At 56.6% G+C, this 27,052-nt stretch overlaps 1 protein-coding gene across 1 annotated transcript; it reads right to left on the bottom strand.

The window, feature by feature from the left end:
* Positions 1 to 5,427: 5,427 nt before the first annotated feature.
* On the bottom strand, positions 5,428 to 20,723 carry VEGFA (vascular endothelial growth factor A). The gene is made up of 9 exons (XM_032341343.1): positions 20,690 to 20,723; positions 18,864 to 20,008; positions 15,765 to 15,813; positions 12,168 to 12,364; positions 11,264 to 11,340; positions 10,917 to 10,946; positions 8,950 to 9,021; positions 7,685 to 7,816; positions 5,428 to 5,658 (listed from the first exon to the last, which is right to left on the bottom strand). The coding sequence occupies exons 1-9, from the start codon at positions 20,721 to 20,723 to the stop codon at positions 5,637 to 5,639; spliced, it is 1,758 nt and encodes a 585-aa protein (XP_032197234.1). The 3' UTR covers positions 5,428 to 5,636.
* Positions 20,724 to 27,052: the final 6,329 nt, after the last annotated feature.

Here is a 27,052-nt window from a genome sequence, read left to right as displayed (position 1 = left end):
CCCATGTCTGGTGTCTCATCTTGGGGTGGCTGGAACAGCTGGCAGCTGTTCCTGCCTGAGCCTCTCTCTTTCCCTCTGTGGCTCTCTCCCCAGCAGGGTAGTTGGACTTCCTCACAACATGGTGGCTGCCTTCAAGGGGGGCAAGATGGAAAACTGCATTGTCCCTTAAGGCCTTGGCCAAGAAGTCCTAGAACAGCTCTTCTGCCACATTCTCTTTGTCAAAGCAAGTCCTATGACCAGCCCAGATTCAAAGGAGGAAAAACGGACTCTGCTTCTTGATGGGAGGAGCGGCCAGTGTGCACAGGGATGGCAAGAACAGTTGGCAGCCCTGGTCTCATGCAGGCCACCATGATGGTCCTCATATTATGAAACTGATCCAGAATCAACCAGGTCTGTATGGATCTACCCAGCTTCCTTGCGGGGGTCAGGGGGTGGGGGAAGAGAGGAGGCTGGCATTGTCCTTGGAGAAGCAAGAACTCGCAAGGCCTTCAGGGCTATGGCCAGGGTCTGTCACTGCTTAGGGAAAAGGGAGGGGGAGTCAGGCTGGGCAGATCAGAGTTGAGAAGGAGCAGTGTGTATCTCTGGGGAAAAAAGTGACCAGGCCAGAGAGAAAGGTGTGAGTCCCACAGAGGGGAGATGATTTGGAACAGCTTGGCACTAGGCCTCGCACCAGGTTGGGGGTTGAGCAGGTCTTATACAACTGGAGGATGCAACATTTTCATTTTATCCTTCTTTTCCCCATGGTCTATTTAAAGACTGTTTCTCTCCTCCAAGGCTGCATGTTGCAATTTCTTTCGTGCTTAGGTTTCGGATCTTCCCCTGACAAGCCCCAGCCCCTGGAGACATCTCTTGCCTCGCCTTGCCTTACCACACTTGGGGACTCTGGATTTCAGCCCTGGGTTTTGGCCACCACCACATCCTCCCCCTGTCCCACTTTTCTTCTGGCTGTTTGTATTCAGTCTAGACGATTCATTTTTACTTGTTGATGTTCTGCCCTAGCCTGGGGCAACCACGGTGTGGTGGGACCGAGCACTAGAGTTGGAGTCAGGAAAGCTGGTTTAAATTCTGGCTGGGCCATTTACTGGCTGTGCGTAAATTCGGGCACGTTATTCACCCTCTCTGAGCCTCCTGCTTCTCATCAGCAAGAAGAAATCGTGAGCCCCATCTCCAGGGTGGCTAAAAGCGGGAAATCGTGCCTACCACTGGCTTCTGTCCCTAATCCCCGCCATGGACTCATTTCTGTCCTTGCCTAGCCCTGTTCAAGTGTCTCCACCTGTCAGTGAGCTCCTCCACCAGACACCGCGGCCAGCCTCTCCTGCCTCCACGGCCTTGGGATGAACCCCTTGGTTGCCTCGGCTTCAATTTCACAATGTGTCATTCAACAAACGTTAACTAAGCATGTGCTATATTCCAGGCACTGTTGTGGGAGCTAGAGGTACAGCAATGAAGGAAACAGACAAAAATCTTTGCCCTCACACATTGCCTGCATTCTAGTGGGGGCAGGGGTGGGGCATGAGGGGTGAGGGGAGAGACAGACAAAAGGGAAAGTAAATTTTAGAGCTACCTGGTCCAAAACAGTAGCCACTAGCCAATTGTGTATACTGAGCCCTTGAAATGTGGCTGCTCCCAAATGAGATGCACGATAAGAACAAAGCACACATCAGATTCGAAGATTTCACTCAGAAGAAAAGGGAAATCTCTCTTTAATAATTTTTACATTGATTAAATGCTGGAAGTTAGGGTTAAGTAAAATATAGTATTAAAATGAATTTCACCATTTCTTTTGACCTTTTGAAATCTGGCTCCTAGAAAATTCCAAATCACCTGTGTAGCTCACAGGGCAGTTCTCCTAGACACCACTCTTCTAGGGTGGGTGAGAAGATGGCACATGTTATGGGGAGAAGGGGTGATAAAAGGAGGATCCAAGTGTAGAGTGAGGAAGGGTTGTCAATTGTAAATGAAGTGGTCAAGGTGGCCTCCCTGAGAAGGTAACAAGACTTGAAGGTAAGACAGCCCCCAGGTTGCCAGGATTGGAGAAGAGTGCTCTGGGAAGTGGGGACAGCTAGTGCAAAGGCCCTGAGGTGGGAGAGTGCCCATAGTCTGAGGAACAGAGAGGCCACAGTAGCTGTTCTTGAGTGGCCAAGGGGGTTCAGAAGTCATAGAATCAGGAAAGTAGAGGCTGCCCACATGGTACAGGGCCTTTTCAGGCCATTGTAAGGACTTTTTTTTTTTTTCTCTGAGTGAAATAGAGTCTCTGCAGAGCTTTGAGCCAAATGGTGACATGATTTGGCTCACAGTTTCCCAGGCTCACTCTGGCTGTGGTGTGAGAACCAACTTAAAGGGGGTGAGGCTGAAAGAATTAGGGAGCCAGTTCAGAGGCTCCAGCAAATACCCACTTGGAATGGAAAGAGCCCCCATCGCACAGGGCTGTGGTGTGGATTCCGAGTTAACCAATGGAAAGCTCTGTAGGACAGAGACCTGGCCTCCCATCTTCCTCATACTGTAGTCAGGGGAGGCAGAAGTCGCCACCACCCCCTCAGCACCTCCCCCTGGAGGGAGACCACAGTCTCCTTGCTTGTACTCCTTCAAAAACCCCTCAATTGCTGCTCATCCCTGACAGGCCAGAGGCTCCTGGCATGGCATTGCAAGCTCACTGCGAGCCAGCCCTGCCTCTCCCCTGCCTCCACACCTCACCCCTGCCCACCAGAGTCCCCACTCACACCTTTGCTCATACTGTGCCTTCTGCCTGGGATATCTGCTTCAACCGTTCCTCCCCTCCCCTCCCTGTTCTATCTTCTCCTACCTGTTCTTCGAGGGGCTACAGAGAGGTAATGTCAGGAGAGGACCCCCAGACTCTGCCACCCCCAATACCCTCCAAGCTGGACAGGTAGCCCCCTCACATGTTATGTATCTTTCTATTCATGGATTTATAGTTTCTGTGACTCCTCAGCCACCCACCCTCACCAGACCCTTGAGGAGTCCTCTACCCTAGCGTAGCCCCATAAATATAGTTTGAGGGAATGAAAGAGAGGCAAGAGGAGGTAGATTTGGAAGCTTTGCTTATAAATGCCGAAGACCTAGACAGTGTCTACCCTCGCCAGGACCACAGGAGAGTAGGCCCTCCACAACGAGGCGGGGCAGGGAGTCCTCTCAGGGGCCACCAGGGCTGCAGGTCTATCTTCCAAGGGCTCAAGGAACTCCAGGACCCACTCTGTAAAATTTAATTACACCCTAGGGTCACAGGGTGCCCGTGAGCACCCCTTGCCACTCCCAGCCTGTTGCAGCCAAGGCCCCATAGCCAACCTTGGCCCTCTCCTGTGCCACAGGCAACAAGCTCAGACACATGGCCTGTCTCTTCCTCCACCCAGGGACTAGGCCTGGATCACACAGTTCCTGAAGGCAGCACTGCTCACTACAGGCCCTGGCTCCTCTCTAGTGGACTGTTTCTCCCTCCCCCATTGCGGAGCCCCCTCCCCGCACATCATGGCAGAAAGTGGATGGGCCGGCACCTGCTCAGCCAGAATGTAAGTGCTATAACCCCCAGCACAAGAAGGTGGGCCACCCCATCATCTGCACCCCTGGGACCCCTTTCCCAGACCTAAGACAAATGCCATTTTCCCCAAGGGAGGAGGGAAAGGGGGCAGGAGGGAGTCTGGAACAAGGACCCAATGGAGAAGGAGAAACCAGGAGGAGCTTTGAGATCAGAATTAAATTCTTTAATACAAAATGCTTTTTTTAAGATATATCTGTATTTCTTTGTTGTTGTTTAAAAATAAATATGTACTACGGAATATCTCGAAAAACTGTACTAGAGACAAAGATGTGATGTTAATATCTTTTTCCCCCACAATTATTACGGATAAACAGTAGCACCAATAAATAAATGATAACAAATATTAAAATTAAAAAAGGAGAGAGATTTAGTATGTAGAATTCTCTATTTTTTCTTGTTTTGTTTTTACATATAAAAAACAGAATAGCAATGTCTATTTTATCAGAATCACATATATACATAAACATATATATATATATATACACACACACACACACAAACGCAAGTTGCCAAATATATATATAGTATGTAGATGTATACTGAAACCTTATTTCAAAGGAATGTGTGGTGGGGAGCCAAGGGAAAGGGGAGGGCAGAGCTGAGTGTTAGCAAAATTAAATATCTGTTCAGGACAAGCTAGTGACTGTCACCGATCAGGGAGCTAGAGATTGGAAACATGAATTTTAAAACACAAAGACCAGTACAAATAAGCGCAAGAGAGAGCAAGAGAGAGAATACATCTCATAAATAGTTGAAATTAAATATTAACCAAGAATACTGAAAAAAAACCCTACTCTTTAATTAAATTAACTGTTTTAATTTCTAATTAAAAAGGAATATTAAATAAGTACCGTATATAAAACACTTTCTCTGCCTCCGTGGTGGGCACGTGGATCCTGCCCTGTCTCTCTGTGCCGCGGGAAGGGTGGGGTCTGGGGACAGGGGAGGGGTGAACCACTCACACACACACAGCCAGGTCTCCTGGGGGGACAGAACTAGTGGTTTCAATGGTCTGAGGACATCAGGCCCTCCAGGGCTGCACCAGGGAAGGGGAACTAGGAGAAGGCCAAGGCAGGAGTCCCCTCCTTTGGAGGACAAGCTGCCGCCAGGAGACCCTTCCCCCACCAATGTCTCTCTTCTTTTCGCCAAGACTTCTGCGGGCAGTGCCCTGGGCCTCTAGGGAGCAAGCGAAGAGCCGGTGAAGGTTGCCCAGTCTCCTGAATCTTCCAGGCAGTGCCCCTGGGGGCAAGATGCCTGTGCAGCATGCGGAGAGGATCCCCAAAGTACAGTAGTGTCCGGAGGCTCCCCAAACTCCTGGTCAGAACCAGTGTCCTCATCCCTGTACCTGCTGTCTGCCCATCTGACTCGGGGTAGAGGCTTGGGGCCAGGGCTGGGTTTGTCGGTGTTCCCAAAAGCAGGCCAAAGTTGCCCCCGTGCCCTGGCCACGCACGTTCCCGGGCAGGGAAGGGGACCCTGGCCTTCCTAAGAGTAGGACTGCAAGATCATGCCAGAGTCTCCCCTCCCATCCTCTTCCCTGTTGGGATCTGGGTAGGGGCATTCTCCTCCCAACTCAAGTCCACAGCAGTCAAATACATCCAGTGAAGACACCAATAACATTAGCAATGTTAATTTAAAAAAAGAGAATATATATATTTTATATATATAAAATATATATATTTATTTTTATATATATATAATATATATATATTATATATATATATATAAATGTATGTATGTGGGTGGGTGTGTCTACAGGAATCCCAGAAATAAAACTCTCTAATCTTCCGGGCTCGGTGATTTAGCAGCAAGAAAATAAAATGGCGATCCAATTCCAAGAGGGACCGTGCTTGGTCACCTGCCCGGGAATGCTTCTGCCGGAGTCGCGCCCTCCGGACCCAAAGTGCTCTGCGCAGAGTCTCCTCTTCCTTCATGTCAGGTTTCTGGATTAAGGATTGTTCTGGTGACGGCGATGGTTGGTGTGGTGGTGGTGGCGGCGTGGTTTCTGTAGCGTTCTGAATCAGGCTTTCCCGGTGAGAGGTCTGGTTCCCGAAACCCTGAGGGAGGCTCCTTCTTCCAGCCCAGCTCACCGCCTGGGCTTGTCACATCTGCGGGAGATGGGAAACAGAGGCTGGGGTCAGGGCCGGCCGTGGGGACGCAGTGGTGAGGCAGGCAGCCTCCCTATCCCAGGAGCTCCGAGTCCCCGGCCAAAGCACGGTGCTGCCTCGAGGAGCCCAGCGTGAAGGGAAAGCCAGCCCCTGCGTCCAGGGCACCCCTCTGCCCTCTAGAGCTTACAGTCTAGTTGAGACAGCACAAGGACACAGGGACATGTCATCAGAGGCAACAAATGAATCCACACTCAAAAGTCCCTCCTTGACATTTAAGAGCTGATGGTGACCAGAGTTAGGCTGAGTTAGTCAGCGAAGAGTGCCCACAGAGAGATGTGCTTCGACTCTGCCTCCTCTGTGGGGCTGGCTGGTGGGAGACAGTGGGGAAAGCACCCTGACCGGGGCTAGGGCCAGCTGAAAGGGAGGGGACGCCGGCGAGGCGCTTGAGGGCCACATCTCCCTTTACCATGCCCTCCCTCTGGGCCTCATTTCTTCGGCACACTGGCCACAGCGGGCACCAGGTACCAGGCAGCTGTGTGACTGACACTGGGGAAGACGTGATCATTTCCTGCACTGCTCCTGCCCACCCAGAGGAGATGCCGAGAGCTTTCATGTCAGGCCACGACCCCTGGCACTGATTGCCTTTGCCCTTCTCCACTATGAGAGTTTGGAGCAGTCCCTGCCCTTCTCAGAGCCCGGTAATGGCATCCTAAGCCCCGACTTGGGGTCCTGAAACCCCCACATATGGGGGAGGTCACTGGAGGTTAGCATAACTTCCATTAGCCCCAGGTCACTTCCCACACCCCATCCCAGACAGTCTCTCTGCAGAATAATCCCCACAGAAACCCTAAAATGATAAAGCCCTCACTTTCCCCAAAGCCCCTAGGGCATGTGGAGACCCCTCACTGGGCCCTAGAGTTAGGCAGAGCCCCAAGGCTAGCACTCACTTTTACTTCCTGTCTTCATGTACCCCCAAGACAGAGAGAAGGCTGCACCAAAGCCCCAGGGCCTCATCCCCGGTACCCCATGAACATCCACAGTGACAGGAACACGGGGGGTGGGGAAGGCAGTCACATTTCAAAGACTTTGTTAATGGAGCATCTGGAATGGCTGGGTGGACCCCAACCCTGCGCAGGCATCCCCATAGAAGCCCCCCTGAGTGACACTCGGGCTGGCCCTCCCAGCCTTGGAGCAACAGCCAGACTGGTATAAACACCACCAAAGTCTTCGAAAGATTGCCAGCCAACCTGTCACGGCTCTGTGCTCCTGACCTTACCCCCTGAACTCAGCCATGCATTTGCTTACATGCTGGACACTTTCTAGGTCCCCACTGTGGTCCAAGGACAGAGCTACAGATGTCTGGAAGGTTCCCCCGGCGAACAAAAGCCAGGCCCTCCCATGGGGCGCTCCCGACCCGCCCATCCTGGAGGCATCCGGAACTAATGTGGGCTGTTTGGGGTTGTCACCGTGACAAGAACGTATTACAGGTTAACTCTCCTAGGATCCCAGTTTCAGAGGGCCTCACCCCCTGCCCCATGAGGGACACTGAGGGGATGAGAAGCCCAGCAGTACAGACTTCAGAGGGTGGTGGCAAGGCCCCCAAGAGCCTCTGCGATTTGTGGATGGCAGCACCCCCTCAGACCAAGAAGGGCCCTCCGTATTAGTAGCAAGGTAGTAGTAACCACATCAGGACCAACAGCCACCACAGGACACCGCGGGACCACAGGACACGACACTTAGCCTGCGTCCACACCGTCACATGAAGCCACACCAGGCTACCCCCTCAGGCAACCAGAGCAATGTCTGAACAGGCCCCACCAGGCCAGGCCAGCGCCTGCCACCCCCTGCAGGGGCCTCTCGAGCACAGAAGGCAGCAGTCAGTCACCAGGCAGGCAGCTAGAAGCCGAGCAAGCAGCTGGCCCCCTTGGGTGCGTGTGCGCACCATCTCTCTCTCTCTCTCTCTCTCTCTCTCTCCCCATCTCTGTGTGAAGCCCCTCTCTGACTCCCTCGCCCTCTGGGAACCAACCTGCAAGTACGTTCGTTTAACTCAAGCTGCCTCGCCTTGCAACGCGAGTCTGTGTTTTTGCAGGAACATTTACACGTCTGCGGATCTTGTACAAACAAATGTTTTCTCCGCTCTGAGCAAGGCCCACAGGGACTGCAAAAAGGCAAAAGGAAAGACATCTAAGCTAGAGCGTCAGCAGAGAGAGAGAAAAAAAAAACAAAAAACCATGCAACACCCCCTAACAGTCCGCAGCTGCACCACCCCCCAGCTCACTGGTCCCCCTGCCCTTCCATGCCCTGGAAGGATCCAAGGGCTGCAGCGGAAGACGGAGAGAGCAGCGAAAAGAGGCAGCACTGGCTAGGAAGCCTGCCTGCAGGAAGAGGCAGGCACAGATGGGCAGAGAGTGCAAGGAGAGGGCCCCCGTAAGGGGGGTGCTATCCCCTGGGGACAAATACAAGTCTTGGGCCACAAGGCCCCAACAGCTATCACCCCAGAAAGAGCACACCTTGACTCTTCACCTGCTGGGGACAGCAATCCGGGCCACCTTCCCTGTACCAGGGCTCGGGCCCGGGCCCCTCCACCAAAGGCAGGCTGAAGGAGGGCACCATGGCAGGCCAAGCCTAGAGGCAGCATCCACAGCCAGGCCACCAGTGGCCGAAGGGCCCACCACAGCCTCCAACCCAGAGGAAGAGCCTCCAAACCTACAAGGAGGTTCCCGTGGGTGCCGTGGGTTGGCCGCGTTACAGGGCTCCCCTCCAGAAGCCCCAGGTCCACGAGGATGGGCTGCCGTGCAGTGCCTGACCCCACCCGGCCTCTCCTTCAGCTGACGACAGGCTGCCTCGTGTCATTCGCGCCCCTTCCTTGCGCCACGTCTGCCCACCCCACCACCCTCAGCTTCCAGACAAGTGTGCAAGCCCAGAGCAGTGGAAACCAGTTGAGTGAGAAGGCACCCGTGCCTGGCACCCGTGCCAAATGGGCCCGCCACCAGTGCCCAGTGGGTGAGGGAAAGGCGGTGCCCAGCCAAGCCAGAGTTCCCCCCTCCCCCCGAATCCTCCGGGCCCACTCTGCCCGTCTGCCCACCCATCCGAACCCTGGACCAGCCACGCCACCACCAAGTCTAGCCACTGGTGCCAATTAGTGGAGTGAGAGTGAGAGAGAGCCACTGCGGGGAGAGGCGGAGGAGAGCTGGGGGGGGCCGGGGGGGCAGGGTTAGGGGTCCCGCCGGCAGGAGTCTGACTGGGGGCCGGGGAGGCTCCAGGCAATGAGACAGCGGAGGCACCACGTACACGCTCCAGGGTTTATACCGGGATTTCTTGCGCTTTCTTTTTTGCCCCTTTCCCTTTCCTCGAATTGATTTTCTGGAAAATAAAAAAACAGAGACAGACAAAGAGAGAGCAAGGGGGAAGGGGAAAGGAAAAGAAGCAACAAGGAGGGCAGGGTTTGGGACGCACTCCCTGGAACAAGGCATCGGAGGCCAGCGGGCTCCAGGAAAGGGCCTGCACACGCGCGCGCACACACACACGCACACGCACACGCAGACTGGGGCAGCAGGCATGCAATGGCTCCTTCTTCTCCCTTTGGCCTCCCTGGGGAGGCCAGTCCAGCCTCCAGCAATGCTCTGTTTTGGGAGCAGAGGCTGGGTAGAGGACACAGGACCCAAAGGCCTGCATACTCGTGGCAGCTCCTGGTCCCAGGCAAGGACCTGTCAGCAGGCTCTGGGGCCAGCAACCCTGGGCAGGTTTGACCCTGAAGGTCGGGCAGGGGGCTATAAAAGGTACACCAGAGTTTGGAGAGACCTGACTTGATGGGGGTAGGAGTCAGGGCCCAGGCTGTGCGCCAGGTACCTTCTGCCTTCATTTCCAAGTGCACTAGCAAAGGGGTCCCTCAGGGCCCTGCCTCCGCAGATCCTGGTGTGGGAGAGCAGCTACCCTGGGAGCTGGCACAGACCCAGGGGTGGCACGTGAAAGGCGCCAGCCTGCCCAGCTATAACCTGGGCCGAGAGGCGGGGATGGGTGTCCTCAGAGCCCCAGGCAGGCGGTAGGGTGGGGTGGGAGTTAGGGAGGCACGGGAGGAGGGGCCTGGGCGTTACTTGGCAGGAAGTCCTCTCCCCAGCCTGTCAAAGCCTGCTACACCATCTCACCAGACTCTCTTCCGAGCCCAGGCGAGCCCCCCACTCTCCCTGTGGGCAAAGCAGACATTTGGGAAATGGGCAAGGGGGGGCAGGCTGAAGCCTGTTCCCCTCAAGGGAACCAGCACTCTCCACACCTGCCAGGCCAGAGGGTGCCCAGAGTGTCTGCCATGGGGGAAGAAATGAGGGGGAAGGGACTGAGGAGAGGGGCAGAACAGCTCCCCTAGAAGAAAGCACTGGGAAGGCAGGAGATCTATACACACAAATACACACTCATTCTTTCTCTCTCTCTCTTTCTCTGAGCCTAGTCTCCGCAATCACTGCTCTGGGAGCAACAGCAATCCTGGAAGTTGGGGACTCAGGGAAGAGGGAAGGGGTTGAGGCCCCAGAGTTTCGGAATCCCCAGAGTTTTAGGGGCAGACGGGATGGTGAGGGAGGGGAGGAAAGGGCACAGTTGCTCTCTCTCATTCTCTTTCCCTGCAGGCTAGTCCCCTTTGCTCACCAGGTCTCAAAGGCCCACTGCCCCCAGACTTGCCCCCCTGCTCCATCCTGACCCAGCCCTCCACACAGAACAACTAGAAGACTCAGAAAATGACCAACTGTCAACTCATTTCTCTCTGGCCAGGGAGGGCTGAGTGGCTCTGACCCACCCTCCTCCTACAGGGCATCACCCAGAAAACATCTCAGCCGGCCCCCAAGTCCAATCACACCACCAGAGCAACCACTGTGAGAGGCCGTCCCCTCTGACACACAGAAGCTGGCCTCTTTGCTATCTGCTCCCTCTCCCCGCTGTGCGTGATGGTAGACTAGAGCAGGCCGGGGAAGCCGAGTCCACATGGCCCCCCAGCACACCAAAACTGCAAGTCCCGGCCAGGAAGGACCCGGAGACCTGGAATGTGTGGTCTCTCCTACAGGAAGCTCCAGGCTCCAGACTGGGGTTTTGCCCCTAATCCTAGAGCCATAATCCTCGCGTTTGCTCCAACCCCCTCCTGCCACCACAGGTCTTTGTGAGGCCAACTCCCTGACCCGGTGAAGCCATCAGACCCCCTGAGAGAGGAAGCCAAGAGCCCCAACCAAGATAACCGGCCAAGGAGAGGGAGAGGAGCTAAAGTCATGGCCACTTACTTTTCTTGCCTTGCTCTATCTTTCTTTGGTCTGCAGTGGGCAGAGAAAAAGAAAAGAACAAAACAGAGAAGGATTCAGACGGTGAAGCTGACAAAGGTAGTAACATATTATTCATGACACATCAATGCAGTTTTAATCCCTTTACATAACTCAAACCTTCCAACAACATTATGAGAGACATCCTATGGTTGTACCCATTTGACAGATGTAGAGACTGAGGCACCATGGAGTAAAATTAAAATGCCCAAGGTTCCACAGCTGCAATGGAGAAACGGCTAACAAGTGTAACATGCTTAGCCCTCCTCCCACTGTCTGCTGAACGAGCAAACCCGTGCCTCTGTCCTCACCTGCATTCACATTTGCTGTGCTGTAGGAAACTCATCTCCCCTATGTGCTGGCCTTGATGAGGTTTGATCCGCATAATCTAGAGGGAAAGGAAGCAGATCACAGAGTCAGTGACCCAGCCAGCCATACCCAGATGGGACACCCCATGGCTCTTGCCACTTAGCACCAAGGGGTTCTACAGAGCAGGGGTGGGGGCAGAGGGAGGAGGGACCTGGGGCTCTACCAGAAAGAGCCTCAGGCCCACCCCCACTCCCCTGACTCCCCAGACCCTGCTGACCTCAAGGAGCCCCCGCTCTTCCTGGGGGCAGGCGTGGCTGCACGGGTTGGCCAGGCTGGGAATGTGAGTCCTGGATTCTTGCCAGTCCCCGCCCCTCCCCTCCTGTTAGCCCCTCTAGGCCTCACCCTGACCCTTAGTTGCTACCCAAGAGCTACCTTCCCTGGGGTCTCAGAGCTCCCTCCCACCCTGTCCGGCCTGAGATGTGCCCTGTCCCTGGGCAGCAGCAAACGATGTCCTTTGAACACTCTCCATGCGCCAGGCTCATCCAGCACCCCAAACAGAGCCCCCAAGGAGGAGGTGCCCTCTTCCTCCAAGAGAAGAGGAGAGGGGTACCTGTCACAGGTATGAGCCCCTCCTGAGCCCGGGGCAAAGGTCAGGGGGGAGGAGGAGGCAGCAGGGACTTGTGGGGAACCCCAAACCAGAAAATGCAGGCATCTTTTAACGCAAAGGGGCAAGACTCCCCACACCTTGCCGTAACTGACTTAGGGACAGGAGCTGAGCAAGGCAAGTCTGGCTCTCCTCTCAAGAGCTGCCCAGGAAAAGGCCAGGGAGCACCTGTTCCAAAGTCTAACTCCTGCTGCCTCCTGCCCCCTGTCCCACCCCCACCCCCACTCCCCACAGATGCCCACCTGCATAGTGATGTTGAACTCCTCAGTGGGCACGCACTCCAGGCCCTCATCATTACAACAGCCCCCACACCGCATCAGGGGCACGCAGGATGGCTTGAAGATGTACTCGATCTCGTCAGGGTACTCCTGGAAGATGTCCACCAGGGTCTCAATGGGACGGCAGTAGCTGCGCTGGTAGACATCCATGAACTTCACCACTGCATGGGATGGGGTGACATGTGAGCCCCGCTGGTCACACAGGAGATGGCCGGCCCCTATCTCCCCCGAGCTTCAGAGGGCAACCCCATGGGGTTCCTGTACCCCTACTGGGGTACCAGCCCTTCCCACACTCTAGCTGAAGTCCCTCCAGTTGTGTGCCTGACATCCTTCCCTAAGCTTTCCACCATGGGCACTGATGATTCCAAAGTGATCACACAAGGCTGTCGGGTTCTGAGGAAGATGGTCTGCCGTATCTGACCCACTGCCTCGCCATGACCACCAAGCCAATTCGTGGGTCAACCTTGACGCCAGGGCACAGTCTGAGGACGGGTATACTTGTCGGGGTTGGGGGGGGAGGGGTGATCTAAGTTTTCCATGAAAGGAGGAAGAGCCAGCTTGGCAAACCTACTCCCCATTTCCCTACAACTTCTGCCACACGAACCACCATACCAACAACCGCTGAACGAGGACTTATCATAAGGTGGGCATTGTGTGCTGTCATCCCTGGTTTTCATGGCAAATAGTATGAGGTTCCAGTAGAAACCCCATTTTACAAAGGGGGACCTGGAGGTTCGGAGGGGCTGAGGAACTTGCCCCAGGCCCACACTTCCGAACAGCTCTGATCAAAGCCTTCCCAGGACAAATTATGCGGAAGTATGGTGGGGGGAGCACTTTGCCACCTGCCAGACCCCTCCCCAGACACCGGCTGGGGAGGCAGTGAGCATCAGCACAGGGGTCAGGCCTGCCTGGAATCAGCAGGTGGCAGCCGGTGGGCACTCTGCAGGCCCAGCCAGCCCCGATAACCCCGCCCGCCCCAGAGGGCAAACTGCTTGCATCATGGAAAAAACGGTGCTGCTGCCGTTGCAGCCGCAGAGCACTTCTAGAAGCTGATCTGGAGGGAAAGCAGGGTAAAGACAGCTTCCCAGGCTGGCCATGGAGCCTGCGGTGCACTGGAGCGTGAAGGGGTAATTCTAGGCCACAGGGGCGGGGTCCTGGAGAACAGATATACTCAGGACCTGGAATGATGGCTCCCAGTTGTGGCCCAGCCTGTCACTCTCCATCACACACACACCCTACTACCACAAAGTAATCCTTTCCCTGAAATGCTCCCCCCGCTACCCCACACGGGAGGAAGAAGTGGCATCCAGGCTGTGAAGAAGTCCCGGCTCTGGCCATGACTTGGTGTGTGACCTTGGGCCAGTCCCTCCCCTCTCTGGCCCTCAGACTGCACATCTGTGTAAGTGGACTGGGCAGATCCTTAAAGACACTGAAACTGAGACTGAAAATGTGGGGTTTTGTATCCCATTTCTAGCCCCGAGAACAGGTGCTCTTTCTCAGCCCAGATAACTCAAGGCTTGGAACCTTACCCCCAAGTCATCTGAAGCACAACCCCCTGGCCTGCCTTTCCCCAGGGACTGTGGCTGAGCCTCCTCATCCCTTCAGAGGGTAAAGGAAGATGAACCTGGGTGTTATCTATATAATAGGGAGGTTGAGAACTGGGGGAGCTGAAGGGCAGGGAGGGGAGGGCCACAGGTGTGCAAATAGCAAGGGAGGAGGAAGGGGCTCCCAGCCAGTCCCTGGCCCTGTCTGAGATCTACTACCCCTCTGCAGACAACAGACACAGAATTCTCCTCCAACCTCAAAAGGGTTAAGGTCAAGCACCATCAGAAAGAGTACTGATGAGATCAGGGATCTGAAGAAGCCCTTTTCTAAGCCAAGTCCATATCAAAGAAGATGACTAATCAAGAAATCCTGACCTAGGCGTGCCTGGTGGTTCAGTGGGTTAAGCCTCTGCCTTCAGCTCAGGTCATGATCCCAGGGTCCTGGGATCGAGCCCTCGCACTGGGCTCTCTGCTGGGTGGGGAGCCAGCTTCTCCCCCACCTCACCCCCCGTCTGCTTCTCTGCCTACTTGTGATCTCTGTCAAACAAATTAATAAAATCTTAGAAAAAAAAAAAAAAAAGGAAGAAAGAAATCTTGACCTGACACTTCATCATGGTTTGGAACAGAGATGGCCCAGGCTTTGTGGCCCCAACCAGGACAGGAAGAAAGCAGGAAGGTCTGCTCTGGACTGTGGCAGCTGGTAGCTGAGGGTAAAAAGTCACAGACTAGGGATTCCTTGGAAAAGCTCCCTGGAATCCTCAAGGGCCACAGGAGAGAGGTCGAGGGAGCAACTTCACCCATCCCCTTCAGACCCCAGCCACCACCCCCAAAGAAAGCCGGCCAACTTCTGCCCAGGCCACGGACATGCATCAACTCCCACAACAAGCTTTCTTGCCTTTCCTTACTTCTTGAAGACAATCTTGTCCCCAGGAAACAAAGACCATTTGTCTTGCCTCTCCCAGAACACAGAGACCACCGGGAGGCTGATGGGGGGTGGGTGCCCACTGGCAGCCAGGAGCCTCTGGGGGCCACAGGCTGTGGAGTGGCTGGGAAGCCAGGCCCTGGGCCAAGGAAAGAGCTCCTGAGTGAAGAGGGAGATGGAACTAGCTGGGCATCACCCCTGCCCAGGGAGTGCCAACACCACCCCTGGCCACCACCCTGGGCCACAGTGGGTTTGGGGCTGGAGAACTGGCCAGGAAGAAGACCTGGGGGGCCTTCCCACCTCAGAGGTGGGGAGTTGGGGGAGTGGCATCAGGCATTCTCTCCCCAGGCTGGAGCAGAGGCTACATTCAGTGAGGGAGGAGAGCCAAGGGCTTCCCTAGAGAAATGGGAGGATCCCTACTCCAAACCACAGGAACAAAAGGCAGGCTGACTCTTAGTTGGGCAGGGGGCGGGGCACCTGGGAGCTATAGCCAGCCCTCTGCTGGCCCAGGAGGGAAGTTCACAGCACCCAAACCTATCCCACCCAAAGGGCAGAGGGAGACGGCAGGGCCTTCTCTCCACCCCCAAAGGAATACAGGCTGTGGGGGCGGGGGTTCTCAGGAAGTTGGGCCCTCTGGACCTCCAGCTCATGCACAGCCAATCTGCTGGACAGCCAGGGGCACAGCCCCCTCCACGCAGACCCCACAGGTATGACAAGGCTGGGCTGGATGAGACATGACATAGTCTATCCATCCTCCCCTCAGGGCAGGTGGGACAAGGGACACCTCCTGTGACACCTGGGATCTTTGAACACTGTCTTTCTGGCCTGTGCTCACTGCTCCCTCTCCAAATACAATTTTACTGGAAAGACCAGAAGGAAAAGACAGCAAGTTCTATTTCTAACAGAGACCTGAGTAGGAAAGAGAGTCCTCCTAAATGAAGGGTGACTCTCACGGTGCTCCCCTCTTCCCTTCTTGATCCCCATTTCTACACCCCTTCCCCCGTCCCATGGCCACAGACTTGAAAGAAAGGGATCGGGCCTCCCCACCCCTCCCCCGGGGAGAGGGATACCCCTCCAAGGGCCAGAGGGACTCACCTTCGTGGGGTTTGTGCTCTCCTTCTGCCATGGGTGCAGCCTGGGACCACTGAGGACAAAACAAAGAGCAAGGCACGGGCATGAGCAGGGATGGAGAGGCCCAGCCACATGCCTGACCAGCAGCCTCTAGCTTCTCTGAGGCTTCTGAGAAGAACAAGGTACCTGCCCGGCTCCCCAGAGCAGAGAGCATGCCCACTGTCCCACTGAGTTCCAGTTCGGACAGAAGAGAAAGAATCACCCGCTATGGGGGGCATGGGGGAGGGCAGAGAACTGGAAACACAGGAGGAAAATACCAGAATGCTGTGCTGCCTGGGTCCCCACCCCTTCCCCACATTTCCCTCCCCGCCCCTCACTGGCCCACTGCTGAGTTCAGTGAATATTCTCAGCCCCCCTGACTCCCTGGTCCAAAGCCACGGGTAAGTAGTAAGGTCAAACAGGAGGACAAATTTGGAATGGAGCAGGAAGGAAGGACTGGGGGCGAGAAAAACAACATGGTGACCTTCTCCTGCTGACATGACAAATACCAGGGTGAGCTGGTGCTGGGGAAGGAGGAGGGTGCAGAGGAACGAAGGGCGCCAACCACCCTCCCCCATCCAAACTCCTCTGCTCTCCGGAGTTTTCAGCAAACCTCCTCAGGTATATTCAGCAAAGCCACAGGTTGCCTAGAAGGGAAAACCAGGGAGGAAACCCTGGGGGAGGGCAGAGCCCCATTTCTCCCAGCACACAGACCTCCGGCAGTCAGAATGTACCTCCAAAGCCCAGAGCCTCACACTCCCACCTTGTTCCCTGGTTTCTTCTCCCTCTCAGACTGAGGGGGGTTGGGGTCCAGAGTCCCTCTCACCTAGCTCGGCACTTTTCCTCCAATGCAACCAGCCAAGTCTTTATGCCTTAGCACTGCCCAGCCCCTAGGGGGCCCCCTGCACTACCCAGCCTTGAGGCCTCCCCTAGCCCTAGCCATCCCTCCCTACCCCCACCAGATCATTCCTCCCCTCCCCAGAAGCTGTGAAGGTCAACATGCCCAACCATGTGGACCTGACAGCTCTGAGAAGGCAAAGGCTTCTCCCCACCCTTCCAGAGGGCCTCCGATTCTCACCAGCTGCCCACCCCACCTGCCCTTCTTTGGGGACTTATCCCAAGCAGCAGAGCCGTACACCAGCCTGTGGAACTGCAGACCCTACTGACAAACTGTCTCCTTCCCACACACCCCCAGTGCACCCTGGATCTCCGAGTCTTTCCCCAGGGGCAAGGTCAGATAACAGTTTCCAGGATCCCAGCTGGGCAGCCTCCCACAACAGCTCCCTCAGGGACCCCCAGGGTCTCCACCTTAGCTCCTGGCCCATCTCCGGGATACCCCCTGGTTTCCTTCTGCCCACATTCTCCCTGTGCCCTCCACTCCTCCTGGGCCCCCAGGAGGAAGGGGGACAGAAATTTAACCCCCTCCAAGGCCAGGGGGCACTGGGAGGGGCTGTTCTGGGCAGGGAGGGGCCAGGTGCCCTTCTCTGGGGGCCTCTGAAGGTCACACTGTGGCCAGGCCGCCACTCCTCCCCCTCTCCCTCCCCCCCAACTAGGAGGCCTGGAGCCAAGGCCTTTGTGCCAGGGTCTGAGGCACCCAGGGTGCAGCAGGGACCCCAGCCCATTTCTTTCTCTCTGCCTCTCTCCAAGGGGAGACTCTGTGGCCGATGGAAGGTGTAAGGGAAAAGTGTCAAGGACCCCTTAGGTGGTTCTGAGAAGCGAGTTGGGTGGGCAAGTTTTAGAGTTCCAAAAAACCACCTGCTCCTGCTTGGACACCCCATTTCACCAGGACAAAGTGTGTTTGCAAGGCTGGAAGAGCTCCTTCCAAAAGGGGTGGGGGGCGGGGGGAAGCTGGTCCCACAATGCCCATGTTACAGCAAATTTTAACCCATTTTCCCAAAAAGTGTAAAGTGGTATGACACTCTTTTCATTCCTACCTTAGGCCACCCCCATAAAAGCTAAAGCACGGCTCGGAAGTGTGGGGGAGGGAAGCAAAGCGGACTGTCACCAAGTGGGGACTTTAGGTAGTCTGACAAAGCACCAGGGTGGACCCCTGCAACCTGACCTCTGACAGCGATCATTCTGTCCCTGGCCTCTGGGGTCGGAGAGGGGTTACATGGGTCTTCTCAGCAGAAGGGAGTAAAAAATAGAAGGGTGGCAGGGGTTTCTCTCCACGTCAGGGAGGAAATGGGGAAAGGGCATCAAGAAATCCGTCCCAGCACAGGAAGGGGCTAGGGGCTGGGGACAGTGGAGAAGACGTATGGGGTGGCTCTCCGCGTCCCCCGGCTAGGGATACCTCGAGAGGTCACCTTCCCGCGGAGGGCCGGTGGGGGGAGGGGCGCCGCTCGCCGCCCGGGTCTCCCCGCTCGGGGCCGCCGAGGCTCGGGGAACACGCGGCCGGCCAGGCCCGGGCTGATGTAATCGGCTCCGCGCCGCGCGCGCCCGGCCGGGCGGGGGAGGGCGGGCACCGAGCTGGACGCGAGCGGGAACGGGCGGGGGTGCCTCCGCGCAGGTGGCCCGGCGGAGACCGGGGGTCCCCTCGGCAATCCACCCCGAAACTTTTCTCAAACTCGTGGCGAGGGCCTAAGAGATCGAGCGCCAATGACAGCAAGCCCCCTCTCTCTCGCCCGCGCCCTGCCCCCTCCACGCTCTCTGCCCTCCCTCGGTCCAAGGTCCGGGCACCCCCCTGTCCACTGGGCTCCGGCTCCCGCCCCCGCTGCCCGGACTTCCAGTTTGTCCGGGACCAGCGGCCAGGAGCAAACTTCAGCTGCCCGCGGCAGCGCAAGCCCAGCCCCCTCGGCCTCCTCCTCTGGCTCCCGCCCTCCGCTGGTCGGCCCAGATCGTACGTGCGGTGACTCTGGTGGGTGGGCAGGGCCCGCGTGGGCGGTGAGATTCTATCCCGGTGCCCTCCCACCTAGCGCGCGCCCCCTCCCCCTAAATGTACGAGGATCGAGGGGGAAGCCACGCGCCCAGTGCCCAAGGACCCGCGTGGGGTACGGAGCCCCCACGCGCGCGCTCGCACGCACGTCCCCAGCCGGGAGAGGCGCTCGCAGCGGCCCGCGACGCCTGGTGGGCACGGCCGCTTACCTTGGCATGGTGGAGGTAGAGCAGCAAGGCAAGGCTCCAATGCACCCAAGAGAGCAGAAAGTTCATGGTTTCGGAGGCCCGGCCGGAGCCGGCGCGGCTCGCGCTCCCTCTCCGGCTCGGGCTGCGGGGCGGCCCGCTCTCTTCGGCGCCTAGGCGGTCTCCTCTTCCTCCTGAAGCCGAGGCCCGGGCCAGGGCCTGGGGCGCGCGCGCGGCTGGAGCACTGTCTGCGCACACAGCCGCCTCACCCGTCCATGAGCCCGGCTTCCGAGCTCCAAGTCGCCACCGCGGCCCCCTCTCCTCTTCCTTCTCTTCTTCTTCCTCCTCCCCCTCCTCCGACTGCGGCTCCTCCCGGCCCGAACTAGCACTTCTCCCGGTTCCGCTCGGCTCGGCTGCCCCGGCACGGACCACGGCTCCTCCGGAGCGGGAACAACCCAGAAGTTGGACGAAAAGTTTCACTGCAACGCCGCGAGCCCCGACCCCCTCCACCCCGCCTCCAGGCGCGGGCTCCGGCTCTTGCCCGCGGCTCGTCGCCGCGTCCACCCTCGGCCGCCCGCCGGGGAGGAGGTGGGAGTTGGGGCGGGGGGCGGTGTCTGTCTGTCTGTCCGTCAGCGCTGCTGGTCCGATGCGGGATCCCGAGGGGGAGGGCTCACGCCGCGCTCTGGCGGTCACCCCCAAAAGCAGGTCACTCACTTTGACCCTGTCCCTGTCGTTGCTCGCTTCGCCCGCGCGCGCTCTCTGACCCCGTCTCTCTCTCTCTTCCTCGACTTCTCTTCTGGAGCTCTTGCTACCTCTTTCTTCTCTCTGCAGGTTTCCAAAATCCGAAGTGATTGGGGGAAGTAAAGGAGCGATCTCCCCAAACGGTCGGCCCGATTTTAGCGGGGAATGGGAAGCAAAAAATAAATTAAAACGGGAAAGAATGTGGATTTTTAAATTGCTGAAGAAAAAAGGAGGAGGGTAAACCCTGGAAAAATGAATATCAAATTCCAGTGCGGAGACCCCTGGCCGGTGACCCCGCCGGTTCGTCCGCCTCGCCGCTGCGCCTCGCGACCCAGCGCCGCTGCCGCCGGTTCCACTCGCCCCCCGCGCCGCGGCCTCCTTGCAGCCCGGCTGCCCCAAGCCTCTGCGCTCCCTACCACTAGCGGCCGCTTAAAATAGGCTAAGCCCCGCCTTTGGCACGCCCTGGGGCGGGGTCAGGCCCAGTGTCTGCGCCTCTCCGACTGCCCCGCACGCCCCTCGGGCCTTCCCGGGGGACGTGTAGCAAAGCCTGCCCCCCCCCACCCCCGCCAGTGAAGGGGAAGCTCGACCCCCACCTAGGTCCACAGCCTGAAAATTGCCCAGCCCCGCTTTGCCCAGACACACACACGCCCGCGCCGTTTTGGGGGGAAGGGTACAGGAAAGTGAGGTTATGTGCGGACAGGGCTAGGGAGCTATTCCTTCTTTACTGGGAATATTGGAGGGAGGGGGGCTCTGGGCGGGCAGGGAGTCGGACAGGGACGGGTGGAGAGAAGGACATACAGATGTATTGGAATACTGGCGTGACCCCTGGCCTTCTCCCCACTCCAGCACTCTCAGTCCGCCCCCCACACACACACAACACACACTCACACTGACACACACACGCGTCCTCGCTCTCACGCAGACGCCGCTTTCCCAAGTTCACCCAGCTTCCCTGTGGTAGCCGAGCGCCCCCTAGTGACTACTGCCTGCACACCCCCAGCTCTGGCTCAAGAGGGAATGGGCTCTGGGAAGAGGGTGGGGGGAGACTAACCCCGATCCCATTTCTGACCTCCCAAACAGAGGCATGTTTGGGACTCGTATCGACCCACGTGCAGAGAGCCCGATGCTGGGCACAGGAGGCATGACGTATCCGTGTGGACAATGTGCCTATCTGGCCTGCTGACATCAGAGTGAGCTACAGCCAAAGGACTGGGGTGACTGGGGTCCTTTGGGAAGTGTCCAGGGAAGCTTCCTTGGGGGAAATTATTTGGCACCAGGTTTGTAAGACTGAAAATGGGAAGCCGTGTGGTTCTGGGTTAGTCAGTGGCCCAGAGGGAAGAGGACCTGTTGGAGCCCACGTATGCACTGTGGAGTCTGGCAGAGCCCAAAGGGAGAGGCAGCCCGGCAGACAGAAGCCCTTGTTCCTGCTCTACCCCCATCCCCCAGATGTTGCCAGGGAACTGAGGCCAGGGGGCTGGTGGGGGCGGATGGAGGCCAGGGCCTGAGTGATGATTCAAACCTACTCACCAACACTAAGGAACGTCTGTAGGCCAGCTGCCCAGAGCTCCCAGGAGGCTGGGGGCCAAAGCTTCTTTCTATCAGCCCCAGCCCAGCCTCTCAGCTCATCTTCTGAACAGAATTGGGGTTCCTCCTCAGGACTTCTAGACCCCCAGTGTCCCTTGCCCACTTCTACTGACTGGGAGCCTCTCTCCTCTTTCCCCCAGTTCCCCCCACCCCACACTGGCTCCCTTCAAAGCCCCCTTTTCCCCAACTCCCCTGGTCTTCCCTAAGTGCTCCCCGAGGCCCCCACCCCACCCTTGGATATAGGAACCAGCCTGGAAAAATTCCTGGTTGGGCTTTGACCCAGCAGCTCCCAGGTTCCCCCAGGGAACAAAGAGGGGGCTCTGATACCTGAGGGAAGAGAGGGACCAACCAGTCTCATTTTTCATCCAGATCCAGCCAGGGCCTGGCCCAGGGCTGATGTAGCCTCTGTGGGTGTCTGGGCCAAGAGCGGGAATGCCGCAATTTCCCCCAAATTGACCCAAACGATCCAGGAAGGTTACTCAGCCACCCCCTTGCCTCGGCACATGGTCCTGCGGTTGGGTGAGGGTGCTAGGTCACCTCTTTAGGAGCCCAGTTCCACGGGAGTGGCGTCCTGAGGCTCCTATGAGAGCCCACCCCACCCCATTCTACCCTTTGCATCACCCGTGCCTCCAGTCCTGCCTGTACCACCTGGCAAGCTCCCCAGCAGCAAGGACAAGGTCTTTTTCCAGTTACTAAATGTTTATTTGCTGGCTCAGGGGGCCCTCCTCCCAGGCAAGCCTTCTTACCTAGGCTCCATGCTCCAAGCTGCTGCATGGGAGATGGAAGGGAAGCCATTAAACCTCCTCCTTCCAAACTGGTCCACATGTAGCACCACCAGAGCCCAAGATGTGGGTACTTTGGTAAGGCCCGCCCATCCCTGCCCTGGAGCAGGCAGAGCGAGGACTGAGGCTCCCAGCAGCAGGAGCAGGAGCTCACGCTGGCCCCCTCCACCACGTCCCTCCTCAACTCAGCCTTGCTTGACCCCCAAGAGGCCAAAAGAGGAGATCTTAGTAAAAGATCCTGAAGTTGAGGTTCCAAGGAAAGGTGGCTGTCCATTGCCTCTATAACCCCAGGGCTTTCCCCAACCTGAACCAAACATCCCCCCCGGTGGTGTTAAGTAAGGTGTGTCTTGGCTACCTACTCAGCTACCCCCTCTGTGTGCTTGGCCCAGAACCAAGGGAAGGAGGGAGCAGAATTGCATCCTGGCCTGAGAGACTTTGGAGCATCTTGCTCTGCCCCCACTCCTACCCCTCATTTCAGAGACAAGCTGTTGGCAACTCCTCCGAGGATAGTTGCTTCTGGACACTATCGCCCAGTGTGGTGTCACCGGCTTTCCCAACAATACACTATCCTGACAGATAACACCCAGCCAATGCCCATATTGTCATCAAACTGAGAGCCCAACACAACTGGGTCTTCCAGAAAGGGGACAAAAAGCACGTGGAATCAGGAACACCAATCAACAATCACAAGACCACATTGTGTCTCTCTAGTACCCTCTCCTCCCACAGACTTAATCCCCCGGACAGGGGTCACGGTCCCCTCCAAGGGCATCCTCAACCCCACTCAGAGGACTCAGGACCAGGGCCCCCTCAGCTTAGGGCTCGGAAGCAGTTCTGCAGGAGCCAAGGAAGGGGAAGGTGTTCCAGGTGAGGGGAAAGTGGGGAGAAGGTGGGGGTGGGGGGTAAGGAGCGGGAAAGGTAGACAGGAGCCAGCCATGGCCCCAGACAAAGGAAGTAGTATCAGACCCAAGGCGCAATAGTTGTACCTTGTCCTAATGACCTATCACTTGGATGTTCAGGGAAGCCCTTGCCTGTGTGGGTGTGGGCGGTTAACCTCCAAACCCATGGAGGAAGGGACAGAGCCCCTCCAAAGAATGGCTCATTCTTGCCATTGTCTTAGCATTTCTCCAGGCGGTTTTGCCGTGGAGAAGAATGATCTCCTTCCTCACACAGTCCCCTGACTCCCCAGGCACCTAGCTGGACACAGATCTGATCCACTGCGAAGGCAGGAGTACAAACCTCACTGAATTGGTGGAGAGAGAATTGGGTTGGCTCCCTTCAATTCGCTGTCCCTGGCTGCTTGTCTATCTCTCCCTACTCTGTCTCTGTCTCTCTCTGGTGCCAACACTTCCCCGCCTCCCGCCCCCCACCCCCGGTCTCTCCCTCAAGGAAGAAGGGCCTCTTTTTCCTCCTGCCAGCTTCCAGTCCCCATCTGGATCTGGATCTTTGACTTGGGATAATGATGGGCAAAGATGCTGATTGGCAATGAGACTAGAGGCTGACTCCCCCAGAGAAGCCCGGCAGGAAAAGGGGAGGGAAGAGGGATGGCGAACAAGCAGGAGAAGGGGCAGACGGGCAGGGCAGGGCAGGGTCGCTGTCTGGGGGAGCCAACCCTAGTCCTTTATCAGCTGAGTCTCTGCCTGGCCCTTACAGACCTCTGTTTAATCCCCTAAAGCCGAGCTGTCTCCCTGGATTGCTTCTCCCTGACAGCCCCAGACATGCTCACTTCTTGACACCCCCAGTCTTGGCTACCCCTCAAAGTCTGACCCCCCTCCTGCCCATTGCTGCCCCTGGTCACACACACCCACTCAGTCTTGGAGGGAGTCCCTGTCCTGGGAAGAGGTGGTAGTTAGGGTCCTAGAGCTGTATTCTCCCTTCAGATCTGGGCCCTGCCTGGGAGCTGAGCCTCGTTCTAGCCGTGGATCTTTCCCGAGGCCCAGCAGGCACCAGGCACCGTGCCAACGCTGTAGGAGATACAGGACAGTGAACACTATGGGGGCTTTGGATCCAAATGGACCCAAGTGGCATTCCTGGCTGCCACTCTTTAGCTGAGTGACCTGGGGCAAGTGACTCAACCTCTCTGACCCCCCTGATCCCCTCGTCTGTAAGATAGGAGTGAAAATGCCGCCCGTGGACAGGTATACACACAGCCACAGGTGAGGTGGGAAAGCGGCCCAAAGAGAGGCCCAAGGTGCTATGAGGGTACCAAGGCAGAGCAGTCAGACTGCCTGGGATGGGCCTCAAGAAGGGTTTGCTGCAGGAGGTAGCACGGGACGTTTATACCATAAGCAAGTATTAAACTCAGCCCAGGAGCCCTGTGTTGGCTCGGCCCGGGGGCTGCCACAATGTGGAAGGGGCTCTCTGTCCAGAGGAACCAAACAGTAAACAGAAAATGGGAACTCTGAGGGGGGGCACATGATTGCTGGCGGTAGAGGAAGGTTTGCTAGAGGAGATGGCACATGAGCATAGAGGGAAGAGAGGCGGTTTTGCCCACTGCATGGAAAGGGATTTTAAAAAACAGGCAGGGGAAGTAAGGTCTGGAGGATTCTGAGGCCCACCACACATCTGGGGGTGATAGAGACTCTGAGGTTAGGCAGGACGGGGGATTAGGGCTTCTACAGAAACATTCCCAGTCAAAGCCCACAGGGACAATGCTACTCCCTCAGGGGGTGAGCCCCACGTGGGTTTCCCCGCCCTCTGGGACAGGGTGTCTCTGCCAGAGAATTTAAACAAACAAGCAGACACCAGATGTAGGTCCAGCTTGCCGGTGAGCACCACTATTGTCTGCAGGGAAGCAGAGAGGCAGAGGGCAGAGGACACCGGCCTGTGACAAGCACAGGGCCACTCAGCTGCAGCAGGGCACAAAGTAGAAAGAAGTTTTCTTCAGCTTTGTCCCCTCCCTAGCCCCCAACAGGTGCCCAGAGGTCTGGTCTCCCATCTGTCCATCACAGACAAGTGGAAACCTGGAAACAGCACTGGGAGGTTGCGGGGGAGGAGGAGTCAAGACTGCTGCATGCCATGTGACCTTGGCCAAGTCAGTCCCCTTTTTGGACCTCAGAATCCTCCTAGATAAGAGCAGGAGGTTACACCCCCTAAACTTTAAGGCTCTGTAACCCTCCATCAAACACTCCAGCTGAGATCACTGATAGGAAATGTCACATCTTCCGGGGGTCTGTGTATTTCAAAAGGCTTCTGGAGAGGACAATGCTTAACTCAAAGATGGATGAAAACAGGGGCCCTGGCACCAATTGGGGGAGGGGAGATGTGGTTCCAGGGAATCCCTCAAATCCCAGCAGGTCAGAACAGCTTTCTCTCTTACCTAGGGGACCAGAACCTCTGTGCTTTTTAAAAAGACACTGGCAGGGTACCTGGGTGGCTCAGTGGGTTGGGCCTCTGCCTTCGACTCGGGTCGTGGTCTCAGGGTCTGGGATCGAGTCCCGCATCGGGCTCCCTGCTCAGCGGGGAGTCTGCTTCCCTCTCTCTCTCTGCCTGCCTCTCTGCCTACTTGTGATCTCTGTCAAATAAATAAAAAACCTTTAAAAAAATAAAAAATAAAAAGACACTGGCCTAGTGAATCCTCATTGTGAAAAGCCCTCACCAGCTACCCTGCCCCATCCCGGTGAGCAAAAGCCGGACAGGCTGGACTCCATCTTGGTTCACCACTTCCAAGGCAGGAGACTTGGACAAATCTCATCATTTGCCTGATCCTTGATTTCCTCATCTGTAAAATAGGAGTTGGGGTGCTTTACCACCCAGAGTTGTGAGAAGATAAATGGAGGCTATGAATACAAGCAAAGCTCTAGTGGACAGTGTCATATGCATGTTACTACCCTTCCCTTTCTCTGTCCCTGCCCCCAGGAGTGAGTAAACTCTCAAGAGAATGCCAACTCACTACCATCTCCATAAAGGCAAACAGAAAGGATTAGAGAAATAGGTTTATCCCATCCCTCTGTAAAAACAAAAACAAACACAACAAAAACAAAAACAAGGGATGCCTGGGTGGCTCAGCAGGTTAAGGGTTAAGCGTCTGCCTTCTTTCTGCTCAGGTCATGATCCTAGGGTCCTGGGATCCAGTCCCACATTGGGCTCCCTGCCCAGCAGGGCGCCTGATTCTCCCTCTGCCTGCTGCTCCCCCTGCTTATGCTCAATCTCTCTGTAACTTAAAAAAAAAAAAAAAAATTAAAAACAAAAACAAAAGGGAAGATGGAGGGAAGGAAGGGAGGGAGGAAGGGGTAAAGAAGAGAGGGAAGAAGGAAAGAAGGGAGGAAAGAGGGAAGGAATCACACAGTGCTTGCATAGATGACTAGGGCTGGAGGATATGTGGCCTGGGCCCTTCTTTAGCCTTTCTTCAGAGCCATTGCATCACCAGGTTGTCACTGAGTTGGCTACACTGTAGGTTCCTTCAGGGAAATCCTAGGGCGGAAAAAAAGAGGCAGGTACCCAAGCGCCCCCTGCCTCTTAGCAAGAAGTGACCCTTCCCACCTCCCTCAGGGACCCTCTGAGCCTGGACCAATAGCTTGGCCCATGATCCAGGCCCCCCCGTGTGGTTCACAAAGATAAAGCCGGTTAATGATTGGTCCCCTGAGAGGAGTCACCCCACCATCCTGCCTGCCTTCCCAGACCTAGAAGTGCAGGGCCTACCACAGGGAGTGGTCCCCACAGCTCCCAGGAGCAGCTTGGCCTAATAGCCTCAAGAAAATCAGCGAAGCAGACAATGAGTCAAGAGGTCTCCATGTCAGGAGAACATCAGACCCGGTTCCTAGGAGCCTAGGGAGGCCCTAAGAGGCTGGGCAGGTGGGGGAGGTAGGCACCACACACCCGGTTTTATCTGCCATATTGATTGGAGTTTCTCTTGAGATTTCTTCTGAAGAAAACACTCCACGACTAAAGAAGTTTGAAAATACCATCCCTGGCCAGATGAGCAGAATGAGGCCCAGAGCTGTCCAAAGCCCTATACCTCCCTGGAGGCAAGACCCAAACTCAGATCTCTTGAACTCACAGCTCGGTGCCCCTTCTGTTTCTCCAAAGGCTAGTGAATCCCTTCACTGGGGCACAGCACTAAGCCAGATACCTTTGGAGGAAGTAGGGCTTCTGCCCCCAGGAGTT

This window comes from Mustela erminea, chromosome 4, assembly GCF_009829155.1.
Source record: "Mustela erminea isolate mMusErm1 chromosome 4, mMusErm1.Pri, whole genome shotgun sequence".
Taxonomy (NCBI): Eukaryota; Metazoa; Chordata; class Mammalia; order Carnivora; family Mustelidae; genus Mustela; species Mustela erminea.
The sequence above is the reverse complement of the archived record's forward strand: the minus strand, read 5'-3'. Positions and strand labels throughout refer to the sequence as shown.